This window comes from Limulus polyphemus, unplaced genomic scaffold (genome assembly GCF_000517525.1).
Source record: "Limulus polyphemus unplaced genomic scaffold, Limulus_polyphemus-2.1.2 Scaffold143, whole genome shotgun sequence".
NCBI classification, from domain to species: domain Eukaryota; kingdom Metazoa; phylum Arthropoda; class Merostomata; order Xiphosura; family Limulidae; genus Limulus; species Limulus polyphemus.
In genome coordinates, this window is record NW_013665753.1 from 796,443 (window position 1) to 810,292 (window position 13,850).

Consider the following 13,850-nt stretch of genomic DNA (forward strand, 5'->3'; position numbering starts at 1 on the left):
TGTACTTTGAAAATGTATAAAGACTAATGTAAATTCATTTATTCTACTTTAGATACCGAAGATGGAATTCCGAAACGTTTATCCATGTCCCCTTTTTGTCAATAAACAATGTTGTTTATCATAAGTGTCGTAATCTTATTTATAATCACACTTGCTCATTATTACATTAGTCAGACTTTTGCTATAGCTCTAAACGAAGAAGGATATTTGTATACCGAGGTCGTTAAGTGATGTATAGCTATAAAATACAACCATTCGAAGCGGAAACTTTCAGACCTAAACGTTTAGGACAGAAACCACAACCCCAACAAATCTAGAGAAGCTTTCTTCCACAAAGTAAGGCTATGATTATGAAAAAGAGCTTCCCCTTAAAAACATATTCATTGCAATGAAACTGGCCATGTGTCTTAACACCATTAATAAGGTAATTAACAATAATTTGAAGTTGACTCTAAAGCCAAAGGTTCACGAGCTTCCAACCACACCTCGAAATAGAACAGTTGCTTTCATGGGAAAGATGGTTGAATAACTGGAATCACACCAATCTTGTTCTATCACATAAGTCTTCTAATACAGCTTCAATGATATTTTTTTCTTTTGGGGTATTTAAAAGTGGTCTTGGAAATTGAAATCCACGTAAAAAAGTTGCTCTGAGAAAATTTTGTCAAGATGTGTGATCTAAGAGCGACTTCGCTGTCCTACACAGAAACTTGTTACAATAGAAATTGCGATGCCATGCAGTAGTGCGTAATCTAACCATGGAATTGAGCATGAATGACGATAGACAAAGTAGCTCCAAGAACAACACAAGATTGTATTGTCATTATTATAAAGCGAGATTAACTTTCTACACATACTGGCGGCTTCAGGCTTGTCAAGTGTTCGTAAGTCGTACTATCGCAATATAATTCCGACGGTAAAAGCTAGCGTACCTAGTGTAATACACGCTATCGATTGCATCTAGTTAAACCTCTTAAAAAATAAGTATTGAAAAGCGTTCGAAAAAAAAAGCACTAAGGTCATAAAAAGTACTTAAGAAATTATTCTTTAAAACTTTCCTGAAAAAGGACCATGAAAAGCCTAGAGCTTATCACCAACTTTGAAGCAAGTTTAACTCAGATTGGACTTATTTTTACACTTGCTGAACTTTAACTTTTGTGAAATATTTAGTGTCCATAAGTCTTTTTATAGACTGTTTAATTGTATGGTAGCGAACTTTCCAAGAAGGGATCTATATCTACATATATTGTCTGCATACTAATGAGATCTTTATATCTTACAGAGCGACAATTACAGAAGACAAAGATGCTTGGTACATGGACGACGGAGGCTTGACTAAAGATTTATGTGAAGACGGTAAATTAGCAGAGAAATTATAAAAAATCAATATTTCTACTTTATTTTCTAAGCTTGTTTTTTTTTCTAATAAAATGTTGGTAAATTGTAGTCAACCAACGTAGTAGTAAACCAAAAGAGTTGTTTTTGAATTGAAAATATTTAACAATCACTTTGCTTGATGGTTAGGGTGCTCGACTCTCAATTTGTATGTCAAGGGATCTAAACCCGATGCTGAAAATTCTCGCCCTTTCAGACGAGATATCGTTATAACGTGCGGTTAATCGCATTATTATTTAGTAAAAATAGACCCAAGAGTTGGTGTTGGGTGCTGCCAGCGGGTTGCCTTCTCTGTGGTCGGTATTTAAATATTAGGGACGACAGCAGATAGTCTGAGGAGCTTTGCCAGAAACAAACAAACTAAGAAGAGTATAGATCACATCCACAGCTGGACAATGTGTCCAGCTGTGGATGTGACCTCTACTCCTCTCACAGTTACACTTATTAATGTCTCCTCTCACAGTTACACTTATTTAGAGGTCACATCCACAGCTGGACTCAGTCTCCTCTCACAGTTACACTTATTGTAGAGGTCACATCCACAGCTGGACTCAGTAATAAGTGTGACTGTGCTACAGAGGCTGAGTATGCTATGTTCAAACGATTTAGAAAATTTCCACATCCATGTCGTAATGTATGCCCTTGATTTATCACACGACTGTGCATCTTAACGATAGCTCTGCAGTGTAATTCTCATTGCCAAAGGTTTTCATGTTCAAAACATTCCTCTTCTTCTTGCAGGCTATGTATAATACAACTAGTGTATGAGGACGAAGATTTCTCTGCGCCAGTTTCAACAGTCCAAACGTGTAGTAGTCCATAGGCTCAATATCCGTCGACTTGACTAGTATGTCTTCATATGGAATAGCATGATAACTCTTTTCTTTCTTCAACTACTTGACGTATGCCACGGTTGAACTGCTATATCGTGAAAGCAGCTTGTGTACACGCGACTCGTGTCTATTTTTTTTCAGTAAAAGATCCTTCTTGATAACGTTGCGTACTGTTGTCTGCGGCACGGGAATAGCCTTTGCCCATTGTCTTTAGTGTTTTTGGATTCCCACATGTTACAAAACGCCATAATATTTATGATGGCTGAGATATAACTTTTTGCAGGCCTTTTTCTGGATGATCTTAAGTGGGCTACTCTTTTACCAACGAATAGTGGGATTGCCCGTCAGATTATAATGTCCCCCACGGCTGAAAAGGTGAGCATGTTTGGTGGGACGGGGATTCGAACCCGCGACCCTCAGATTGCGAGTCGAATGCCTAAAGCACTAAACCATTAGTTATGGGCCCACACGAACATTTGATTCTTTTGGTGTCTTATAAACAAACTTTACAATATATTTATTGCCCCCAATAATCCGATTCACAGAAACCTCTAGTCATTGTATGATAAGCATAACTAAGTCTGATAAGTTTAGTCCACCTGGCTTATTGCATACACACAGGATAGAAAAAATAAACGAAGTAGGCATGGGCCATATGTTGGACACGACTCCTTGCGAGGTTGTACAGAGAAAGTTTTATTATACCATGCACATACCTACCTTGTTTCCACACTTTTGGTGCACACGTCCCTACACTTTCAATGTTTTCCACTTGCTAACATAAAGATATATACCCCCTTTTTTTTAAACATAACCTTGTAATCAAGTAACAGAAGACAGACGTTTAGAATTTTGGATTAATATTATCTGTTACACATTAGAACAAACATATATTTAGTTGGGAAACTTATCTCTTTCTAACTCTCTAGAAAAAGATTAGATTACTAAGTGATCTTCCAGTCTTGTAAACTTATATAAAACGTTTTAAATGACAAGATTTTTGATTTTCTAGAAAAACTCGTGGAGCACAGGTATAATTCAATAATTCCGGATGTGTTCTATAAAGTCAGAATTATTTTACAAGTTTCCAGGATTATTTATTCAGTCAAACATTTCACTTTTATCCATTTTACAACAGCAGATTTAATAGATTTCTATGATTGAATATTATTTCCTAAGTCTTCACTAACGGAAGTCAGAAAACTTGGTATTACACACTTCAGTAACCTAGTGACCATGCTTGAAACCAATTAAGTCCGGGAGACTAGTTCCCCAATACCTTATTTGAGTCAATAAAGTTACTGGCTCGAAAAGAATGTGAGATGTTGTCACGTGTGTGATATAACAAACCACATTTATTCAAATCTTCATGTTCAGTTCTATTCAAAAGTAACGCTTAAGTACCGTATTTGCTTTTCTATATTTTTTACAAACGTAGAAGAAAAGTTAGCGAAAATAAAATAAACTGAAATGTATATACTTCATAACGTTAATACCTCAAATTAAGTATGATTTTTTATGAGATCAAAATGGTTTTCGTTTTTACTTTTTCCCACGTTAGAAGTATAATTGTTTCCGAGATAAAGCTAGAAATGGAACACCGAGGAAAGAGAACTTCACCTGATATACATAGAATGCTGAAGTTTTTAATGAAAAGTGTGGCATTTTCCCCAAAAGATATACAAAATAAAAAAAATATTTTTCATGGAAAATAATTGCTTGTTTATTAATCGCTCAAGCACTTAAAAAGAGGTAATAATGACTGACAGTAAAAATCAACTTTACATTAAACAAAGTGCCTGGCAACCTTCTCGTTTTGGGTCAGTTTAATTGTTATGCGTAATTTTCTAGAAGTGAATAAATATTTCAGGTTTCAAATTATCTCTTTTAGGAGATAGAGATACTTTCCAAACATAAACTAAAATTAGACTCATATATAGTTGCCTGTTGACAATTAGTACAAGCAAACTGCATTTACCTGATGACAGGTAGCACAAGTCATATTTACCTGATGGTAGATGATACAAGTCACACATGTATTTTCCAGAAGGTAGGTAGTACAAATTACACTTGTATTTTCCATGTAGTAGGTAGAACAAACACACACACACACATGTATTTTCCGGATGGTACTAATACTAGGTACACATACATTTTCCGGATGGTAGTTAGTACTAGATACACGTGTATTTTCCGGATGTTAGTTAGTACTAGATACACGTGTATTTTCCGGATGTTAGTTAGTACTAGATACACGTGTATTTTCTGGATGGTTGCTAGTACTAGATACACGTATATTTTCTGGATGGTAGCTAGTACTAGATTAGATACACGTGTATTTTCCGGGGGGTAGCTAGTACTAGATACACGTATATTTTCTGGATGGTAGCTAGTATTAGATTAGATACACGTGTATTTTCCGGGGGGTAGCTAGCACTAGATACTCGTATATTTTCTGGATGGTAGCTACTACTAGATTAGATACACGTGTATTTTCTGGATGGTAGCTAGTACTAGATACACGTGTATTTTTCGGATGGTAGTTAGCACTAGATACACGTGTATTTTCTGTATTGTAGCTAGTACTAGATTAGATACACCTGTATTTTTCGGATGATAGCTAGTAGTACATATACGTGTGATTTTTCCAGATGGTAGCTAGCACTAGATAGATACACGTGTATTTTCCGGATGGTAGTTAGTACTAGATACACGTGTGTTTACCAATATATATATATATACAATGCACACGCGAATAAAATTGATTTGTAGACATTAATGTTATTAAAGTTAATAAAATTAAAAAAACCTGGGTGGGTTGAGTTGAACGTCTGTATGTGTTGTACTAAAAATTATAGAATTGAAAAAGTTGGTTTGACGTTTACATATTCTCACCGACTGGTGCTAATACTTAGACACTCATTTACAGAACAAGAAAGGAAAGACGAACAGCCAGATATCATTGAAGACTGCTGTGCGTGTGACGAAGCTAAATATGAAGTTTCATTTGAAGGGTTATGGTCTCGACATACACACCCAAAAGACTTTCCATCCAGTAAGTATGCTCTTAACGATTCGTTTATTTTTTATTCTAGAATTTTCTTTTCCTAATTTTCATAAACCAGAGGAAAGGATGTTAATCAACACCATTCATCAACGACTGTTGGACTACTCCTGTTTAACCAAATAGTGGGATTTGACTGTTACTTTTATAGAATATCCACGCCCTAAACTGCGAATGTGTTTTTAATGCAACGGGGTGCTAAAACCATGAATCCAAGAATTGACAGTCCGGACACGCCAATCATTAGGCCTCACCCAGCATTACTTTGAAGGAATGACTATTCTTGTATTCGTTACGACTGTGTATAAACACCTGTAAAGCTCAGTATAAGTTTCATTGGCCATTTAGTGTGAACAATTTTAGGAACTGTGTGTACAGTATTAAGAAATTGCTGATTTATAAATAAAAATCAAATTTTATTATTCATTTTTGGTCCATTTTGAGGCTTTAATTTTCTACCAACCAATTTCTGTTTAGTATGTTTATTTGTATGTTGAAAATACTGGAACTGCACTTACGTACATTGATTAATGAATTTAAACTTTTTGCTCTGGCATGTTCTTTCTAAATCTCTTTCTCTCTCTCTCTCTCTCTATATATATATATGAACTGGAGAACAATACTTTATTTATTACTTATAATGATAACAATAAATAGGTCCAAGCGAAAAGTATATAACAAAGATCTTCTACCACTCACCAATTTTAATTATGTATTCATTTTTTAGATGAATTATTACCACAGTTTTCGGACATTATCGGCTCTTCGCATACGGCTGATTTCCGGATGTGGGAATACGGTGGCTATGCTTCTAGGGGATTATGTCAGCTGGCAGAGTTAGGGACCACAAAGAAACTTGAATCTGAACTGAAGACTGAGGTAAGATTATAGAATCTTTTGAATGATTAACGTATTAGTAAACAAAACTCAATTGCTATTCAACATAACCTTAAAGTTTGAATTTTTTTTAGTTAGAATTTTTTTTCAAGTGAACAATGTAGATTTAGAAATTGGTGTATATTGTCTTGTTTCAGTATATTTCTGACTGTTTTCTGTGAATTTCTTTAGCAGAAGTATTTCATGTTAGAGCCATTCCAAAATTTCGTTCATTTTAAGAACAAAGAAAAAGCTAGCCAGAACTTATATTATTAATTTACTATTCGTCGTAATTATTTCGTAAATGTTAGTGTTGAAAATAACATGTTCAATCAGAAGTGTCGCAGAATTTTATATTTCTTTGGGGGAATCTACAATACAACAGAATAATAATACAGTTATAATTCAAATCCAGAGTAATAGTAGTGAATTCAGCCAAGTTAGAAAAAAGGCAGTACTCTGACTATAAACTATCGAATAAAAAACACTTGAGGTAAAAAAAAAGGTGCGGCCAAAAAAGGATTGAGCGTGCAACTTAAAGGAATGATATCAAAATTGGCGGCGAAGCTGGTAGCAACAGGGCATGATAATGGATAAAACAAAATACACTGCCTAACTATTTCATGAATGAATATTTGCTATCAAATTCTTATTAATGTCGTAAGTGTAGCTACCACTTTGGCCGCCAATTTTGATTTTATTCCTTTAAGTTACACACTCAATGTTTTTTGGCTGCACCTTTTTTTTCCTACTAAGGTGTTTTTGATTAGATATCATGACTTTTTGTCAATACACACCAACAAACTACAGCAAGTAAGAAAGTGACACTCAATAGTAACCAACATTAGCTTTACAGTAACGCCATGGAAACTAAATAAACAGTTTCTTGTCATCACCCGCATGCACTTGGCACAGCCGTATCAAGCATCATTATTTACGCTAATTACTTAAGCTAATATCACGTGACGCTAGACGCTCTTTAATTAGGAGAATTTTATAGAATTTAGCAAACTCGTGCGTTTGATTCTTTTTAAAGCTTGAGCTAGAAACTGATAGTTTTCTTGGCTTAATCAATACTTATGTATCTGCTAGTGCTTTCAACCTATAGTGTTTCTGCTCTAAATCAGCCGTCTTTAATCCAAATGACAAAAAACTAAAAACGGCCAACCTATCCTCTTAGTTGAAGCTATAGTAAAAATTTCAGACCGATAGCTCACGCGACTTTTTGCGTAGGCGTGCACAAACATTTTGGTCAAATTTGAACGGTTTTTAATGATAACTTTGCACATGTGTCTTATATTTAGATCAAATTTGACACCTAATTGTAGGTTGTAAAGACCTAACAGTGTACCAGATGTAAAAAATATCCATGAAAGTTAAGTATGTTTTTTGATCAAATCAATTTCCGTACTTTCGGTAAGAAGAAAAAAAGGAAGAAATTCAATTAAAATTAAAAATATTATATCTCGTGTATTTCTTTATGGATTAACTTGAAATTTGGTTGTGAAGTAAGGGTCTAGTAGAGCATATCCACAAAAAATATGTGATAGTTTGGATTACCACAGTCCGAGTTACAGAAAATTGCTAAACTATCACTCCTGTTAGTAACAACACAGTGTGTCCTGCGGGCTGTTTAGGCCGCACGACATTCTACCGTGTGTCTTGATATAAGGACCAGACTTTTGGTTGAATGTGACAAATGTTATTAATACCACAATTCTTAGTCTTTCTGAACAGATTTAGATACTGTACAGTCTCACAGAAAAGAGTAATTTAATATATGTTATTGATTAAGAGAAATATTCACCGAAAGCATACTACAATTATTGTTTTCCTTCTTGTTGAGAATGAGAAACAGACAATAAATAAAGAAGTACATACTACGTGAGCACATCACCTTGTGCATATTAACGTGAACTACGGAATGCGAAACAGACAGTAAATAAAGGAGTACATACTACGTGGGCACATCACCTTGTGCAGATTAACGTGAACTACGGAATGCGAAACAGACAGTAAACAAAGGAGTACATACTACGTGGGCACATCACCTTGTAGATATTAATGTGAACTACGGAATGCGAAACATACAGTAAACAAAGGAGTACATACTACGTGGGCACATCACCTTGTACAGATTAACACAGATTAATGTGAACTGTGGATTGCGACTGGTTTCAATACTCTAAAATTTACTGAAGTTATTGAATGTAAAGTCTCTTCAAATCTGTGTGAAAATATTAAGATTAGTAATAATGTTGTCGAGAAGATGACAAGATTATTTTTAGTAATACCTTTAATGTTTTCCTAGTTCTTTGGTTGAATTGGAATATAAACATTAAAAATGATTTTATCTAAATAATCATGAAGTAAAATCAACTAAATATTTTTCCATCCGTTCGATCAGCTGATGAAATAAATCTATAAATTGTTAAGAACAAGTTTTATGAAAAATAAGTAATAATATATACGTTATAATTAACATTCAATTTCGTGTTCTGGAAAACAGGCACTTTAAAACATAAAGTAATGATATCTTACCAAAGCAGTTAAGTTAAAAAAATATGGGCTGGTCATAGTAAAATATCTACAAAAGGAAGGGGATAAAAGATTCAAATTACTAAGGGCCAAGTTCATAAAATAACAAGCTTCATAATCAAGCACTATACAAAAAAACGAACCAACTTAGATAAAAATGTATAAATATGTAAAGATAGTTGAACGTTATATATCTACAAAAAGCAACAGGGCCAAAGAAAAAGGAAGGACCAAGTATACCCTCCAATTACAATTATGTCTTATTTAACTTAATCATTTGAACAATATATATGGTCCCTTTAGTCTAACTTGACTGTATTTACGAGTTAAGTGTTTTGCTCGTTTCATTGCAAGTATTTTGACGTGACTCGATAAATGTCGTGATGTGAAATTAGAAAGATTTGCCTCTAAATGAGACATAAAACAACTATATCACGTTAAAACGTTTTTATACAGAAGATATAGAAACGGTACTTAAACCTTTTTTGCACTCCTTAATACGAATCATTTAATAAAGGAGATTTTTCGTTATATCTTTATACAAATATTGAATAGAGAATCATGGAAAGACGAGTAATAAAAACAGAGAACCGTTTATCACATAATGCACTACATCAACGTTTCCCAAACTTTTGTCATCCACGTCCCCCCTTTAATAAATATGGTTTCTTGCACGCAGTCCACTCTTTTTTTTTGTTGTTGTTAGTGGTGAGATATAACACGCGGATGCAGATGAAAATGATATATGTGTTGCAGTAATTACTTATTTTCATTAATTTTGCATTATTGCACTATTAACTCTACCCTAGTCGCTCGCGTCCTCAAGAGATAATTTGCATCCCATGGGGGGGGGGGATCGCCCCACGCTTCGAGAAACGCTGTAGTACGTGTTTGTCGCCTTAAGTATTAGCATAAAATGTAAAAGATATCCATATTATGTAGTATTTATAAGCTTTGTTTTTAAGTGCAATGCAGATATTTATCAAGCTACACCTTCCTTGTTATAGAAACACCTCAAAATCTTCAGACAAAAAGTCATTATTTTTGTTCTAATAACGCTACTTGTAAATATAACCCCAGTATCAGTCGTTGTCAAGTAACATAATGATTTAAGAGGCACATGCTGTTTTGAAACATACTGATATGCCATTTCATTTCCATATGGAGCTAAGAAACATGTTAGATAAATAAAATCGTGTACTATTTGCTTGATATTTTGTCTAAAATACATGAATATTATGCTACTACCTCTACTTTACATCCTATTACTAAAGCTGCTATTTCTCTAACTCTACATATTTATTATACTTGTATAGTTCGTTTGAAGGTATTTTTCCCGGTAATTTTCTTATAATGATACATGAACATAATGTTACCTATCTCTGCTTTACGTCTTAATACTAAAGATGCTATTTTCTCTAACTTAATTAGATTTCTATAAATTGTTTAAAGACATTTTTCTTTCTTTAATAACACATGAACTCATAAGGCAAGAAGTAATTACTTATTTAGCAATGATTAAAAGATTAATGATTACTAAGTGCGACACTTTCACATTCTTCCTTCTATGATGTCCTAATGAAATTTGATTATTTATTGAAATGTTAACTCTTTTAAGAACTAAATGTTAACAATTTTATAGAATAAAGAAATTTTCCAATTCTTTTTATTTTCCTCGTGATCAGTTATTCAGTCATATTTATTTTCTGAACAGATTGCAACTGTAAAATGTAAACACTACCCCCCCCCCTATTTTTGTTTTCGTAGTCAGATAAAATTAGGACTATTGTCAAAGCAAGAGGGCTGTGGCATCCAAACCTGAACGGAAAGACGTTTGCTGTATTTCGAGTGGATAAAAAACACCATCTGATGTCGCTACTGAGCAAACTTAGCCCGAGTCCCGATTGGATTGTTGGAGTCAGTGCTCTGGAACTGTGCATGAAAAACTGTTCCTGGATAACCAATAAGGTCATGAATCTTTATCCTTGGGACGCTGGAATACATGATGGACAATCCTACTTAGTGAGTTAATCCTTGAACCACGTTATTCTATTCAGAATAATCCCGTATCATTATATTGTATTAAAAGAATTAGGTTAACTATAACCCAATTGTATAAGTTGTAAAATTCGTTGTTATGAGAACAGTCCACACCTACTTCTGAAATATTACGCACCAAGTATGGAACATGAATAATAAATTACCATACACTCTAAATTTATTGTTTAGTCGCTTTCTCTACTTACCAGTTATATTCACACTATTCATCTTTTGTATGAAATATAAAAATAATAAGATAGGAAATATGAGCTTTAATTTCAATTCAGGAAGATAAATTATTAGCTTAGTGTTAGTTTATACCACAAACGACCTTACGATGTATTTTTTCTTGAATATATGTTATTTATTTACAGTAAAAACTGAATAAATCAAGTTATTCATTTAAAAATAAACATTAGATTGCTAAAATAAGCAAATAAACAAAGTTACGAATCTTAGCGGTTTTAACATGAAAATTAGGCTTAGCAACTACAGAAAGAAAATATTATTCTGAAAATATTTGTTAATATCATCAAGATGGAAGGAGTGTAGAGAAATTTCATGTATACTTATGATTTGTAATTAAATTTCGATATTCACATAAATGCAAGAAGTCCATTCACAAAAACTAAATATATAAAGAAACCTTACTTTAATCAGTTTAGACGCCTTCTCTCATAGAACAGTATTAGAGGTGGATATACAAGGTAAAAGCTTGTGAATTCTGAAAGTGTTTTGGACCATCACAGTATTGAAACAAATAGACTAATAATATTAGTAAGCACGCGATCACTGGCAGAACACTTATGACTTTTTAGTCAGAAATATCCACAAATGAGCCGTATAAGAACTTTTTTTGTTGCAAAACACTGCGATCATGACCTTCGTTCAGTATCAAAGCCCATCAAACTAGCTTAGCTAAGGCAGGTAAAAATATAAGCTCAAACGCCATTTGGTCTGACTTTTCATTTTAGAATCAAAGTGCATGCGAGATTATTAAGCCTCTTTAACGTATAAAATAGTATAATGTTTTATTGGTTTTTGTTCTGTGTAGTCGGAGATATCGCCTACGATACCACAAGATAAGATTAAGAGGATAACATCACATGACCCAAGCAGCTCACAATCTCCCTTTTTTGATCCCACCGGATTTCCTATGAAACCAGTGGCGAGGTTAATAATTACACGGCAGAGACTTTATGAAAAATCCTGTGAAGAAACCGAAATATTTACAGATGATCCAGAAAAAATGGATAGATATGATTCACGTAAGTTTTTCCATGTTTTTAGAATGGCATAGAAGGTACTTAGTTGTTATTTAATGTTTGGCATTAACTTTTCTTGTTGACTATCTGCCAAAGTGGATAGAAAAGTTGTGTCGTTCTTCTGTAATAAAGATGAGTACTTATTGGTTCTTATGAGTGGTGATGTTCAGATTATAAGGAAACGTGGAATGGTTTTACCAGGCATCTTTGGTTTGAATGTATGTTCTTATTGCCGAATGTATAGGTGTCATTGTTTCGATGGCAAAGTTTGTGGATGTCATTGTTTCGATGGCACAGTTTGGATGCTTAGGAAAATTGTGTACCTGTATTTTTCTGATAATTTTTGTACAGAAGAGCTTTTCAGTTATGGACTAGATTTAAGAGGTCAACACTTAGATGCTAAAATTAGTCGTATTGTTTGCACTGAAACCGGAAGTTTTAATTCTAACGATTCATGGTGAATTAACCAAATTAAGACGTGCAGTTAAAGCGAGACGTACTTTGCCAATTTCTACACATCGACCAAAATGTTATCGTATTAAAATCTTTCAACGTCAATTTTTTTGGACGGTTTATTTGTTTGTTATTAAGCACAAAGCTACACAAAGAACTATCTGTGCTGTGCACACTGTGAATATCGAAATCCGATTTTTCGCGTTATATCCCTCCGACTTACGCCCCCGTGAGGAACATGTTAGACAATGGTGAGATCTCATAGCGTGTTACCATTAAAGATGAAAGCTTCGTGTACAATTTTTTTAGCGCCGCATTATTCCTTTTATAATAAATTAGGTTACGTTAACCTTAATGTTACCGATGGGGTACATATCCTTCACATGTTTAAACACATTTTTCTAAATTATTTATGTAAACCTGCTTGTGGATTCCGGACTTTATGATTTTCTCATACTATGAATTACACACAAAAATCGCCCCCCAGTGGCACAGCGGACTTACAACACTAGAATTCGGGTTTCGATACCGTGATGGACAGAGCACAGATAGCCCATTGTGTAACTTTGTGCTTAATTACAAACAAACAAATACACACAAAAATCAAGCAAACCTACCGTCAGTACTTCAGTTAATCCCACTAATTACCGCTGGGGATTTCTACGTAGAATACCTGGAAGAGGATTTATTTTACCCTGTTGTTTTATCAGATCAATATTCTGTATGGTAAAAACATAAAATTACTCGCTATGATGGAATATGTACAGTGAACGGTACGTAAACATGTTGGTAAGTTGATAGTTAAAAAGTACTGCCTTGGTTACAAAGGTCAGATTTCGTGTAACAAAACCTTGAAGTAGACATTGAAAGGTTTGGTGAATCCACTGTTTCTGATTCATGAGTTCGTGCCACTGAAAGCCTACTATCTGTACTAGGTGCTGATCACACTGTAGAAACGTTTAAGACTTACAGTAAGGCGCCAAGAAGAATGTTAGATATGAATAAACATACGAAATAACTGGTACGAACAAAAGTACTTAATAGACAAGTCTTATTTATGAACAAGCTAGTACTAGTGAGAAATCTTCATAAATGGCGTTTCAATTACAGGATTGTGTTGTTGATGGTGATACAGGTGGAGAGTTGTCAGATCCTTATAATTTAAAGCAAAGCTCTTTCTTCGTAAGTTTCATGTTATGATTTCTAGTGTCTTTTCTGGATGATTTTTTATTTATTAATTTAAAGAAGAATATTGAATGCGTTTTTATTTATTAATTTAAAGAAGAATACTGAATGTGTTTATAATAAAGGGGAACTAATTTAAAGAAGAATACTGAATGTGTTTATAATAAAGGGGAACTAATTTAAAAAAGGATACTGAATGTG

The 13,850-nt window shown here is 33.9% G+C and overlaps 1 protein-coding gene across 5 annotated transcripts in view; it reads left to right on the top strand.

Moving 5' to 3' along the window:
• LOC106474907 (spondin-1-like) overlaps positions 1-13,850 on the top strand; it is an 81,208-nt gene that overhangs the window by 41,481 nt on the left and 25,877 nt on the right. For all 5 annotated transcript variants that reach the window (XM_022380169.1, XM_022380176.1, XM_022380178.1 and 2 more), the window contains exons 4-8: positions 1,283-1,356; positions 5,158-5,283; positions 6,020-6,171; positions 10,474-10,728; positions 11,801-12,014. In XM_022380169.1, coding sequence (XP_022235877.1) covers positions 1,283-1,356; positions 5,158-5,283; positions 6,020-6,171; positions 10,474-10,728; positions 11,801-12,014 — 821 coding nt within the window. The remainder of the gene's footprint in view (positions 1-1,282; positions 1,357-5,157; positions 5,284-6,019; positions 6,172-10,473; positions 10,729-11,800; positions 12,015-13,850) is intronic.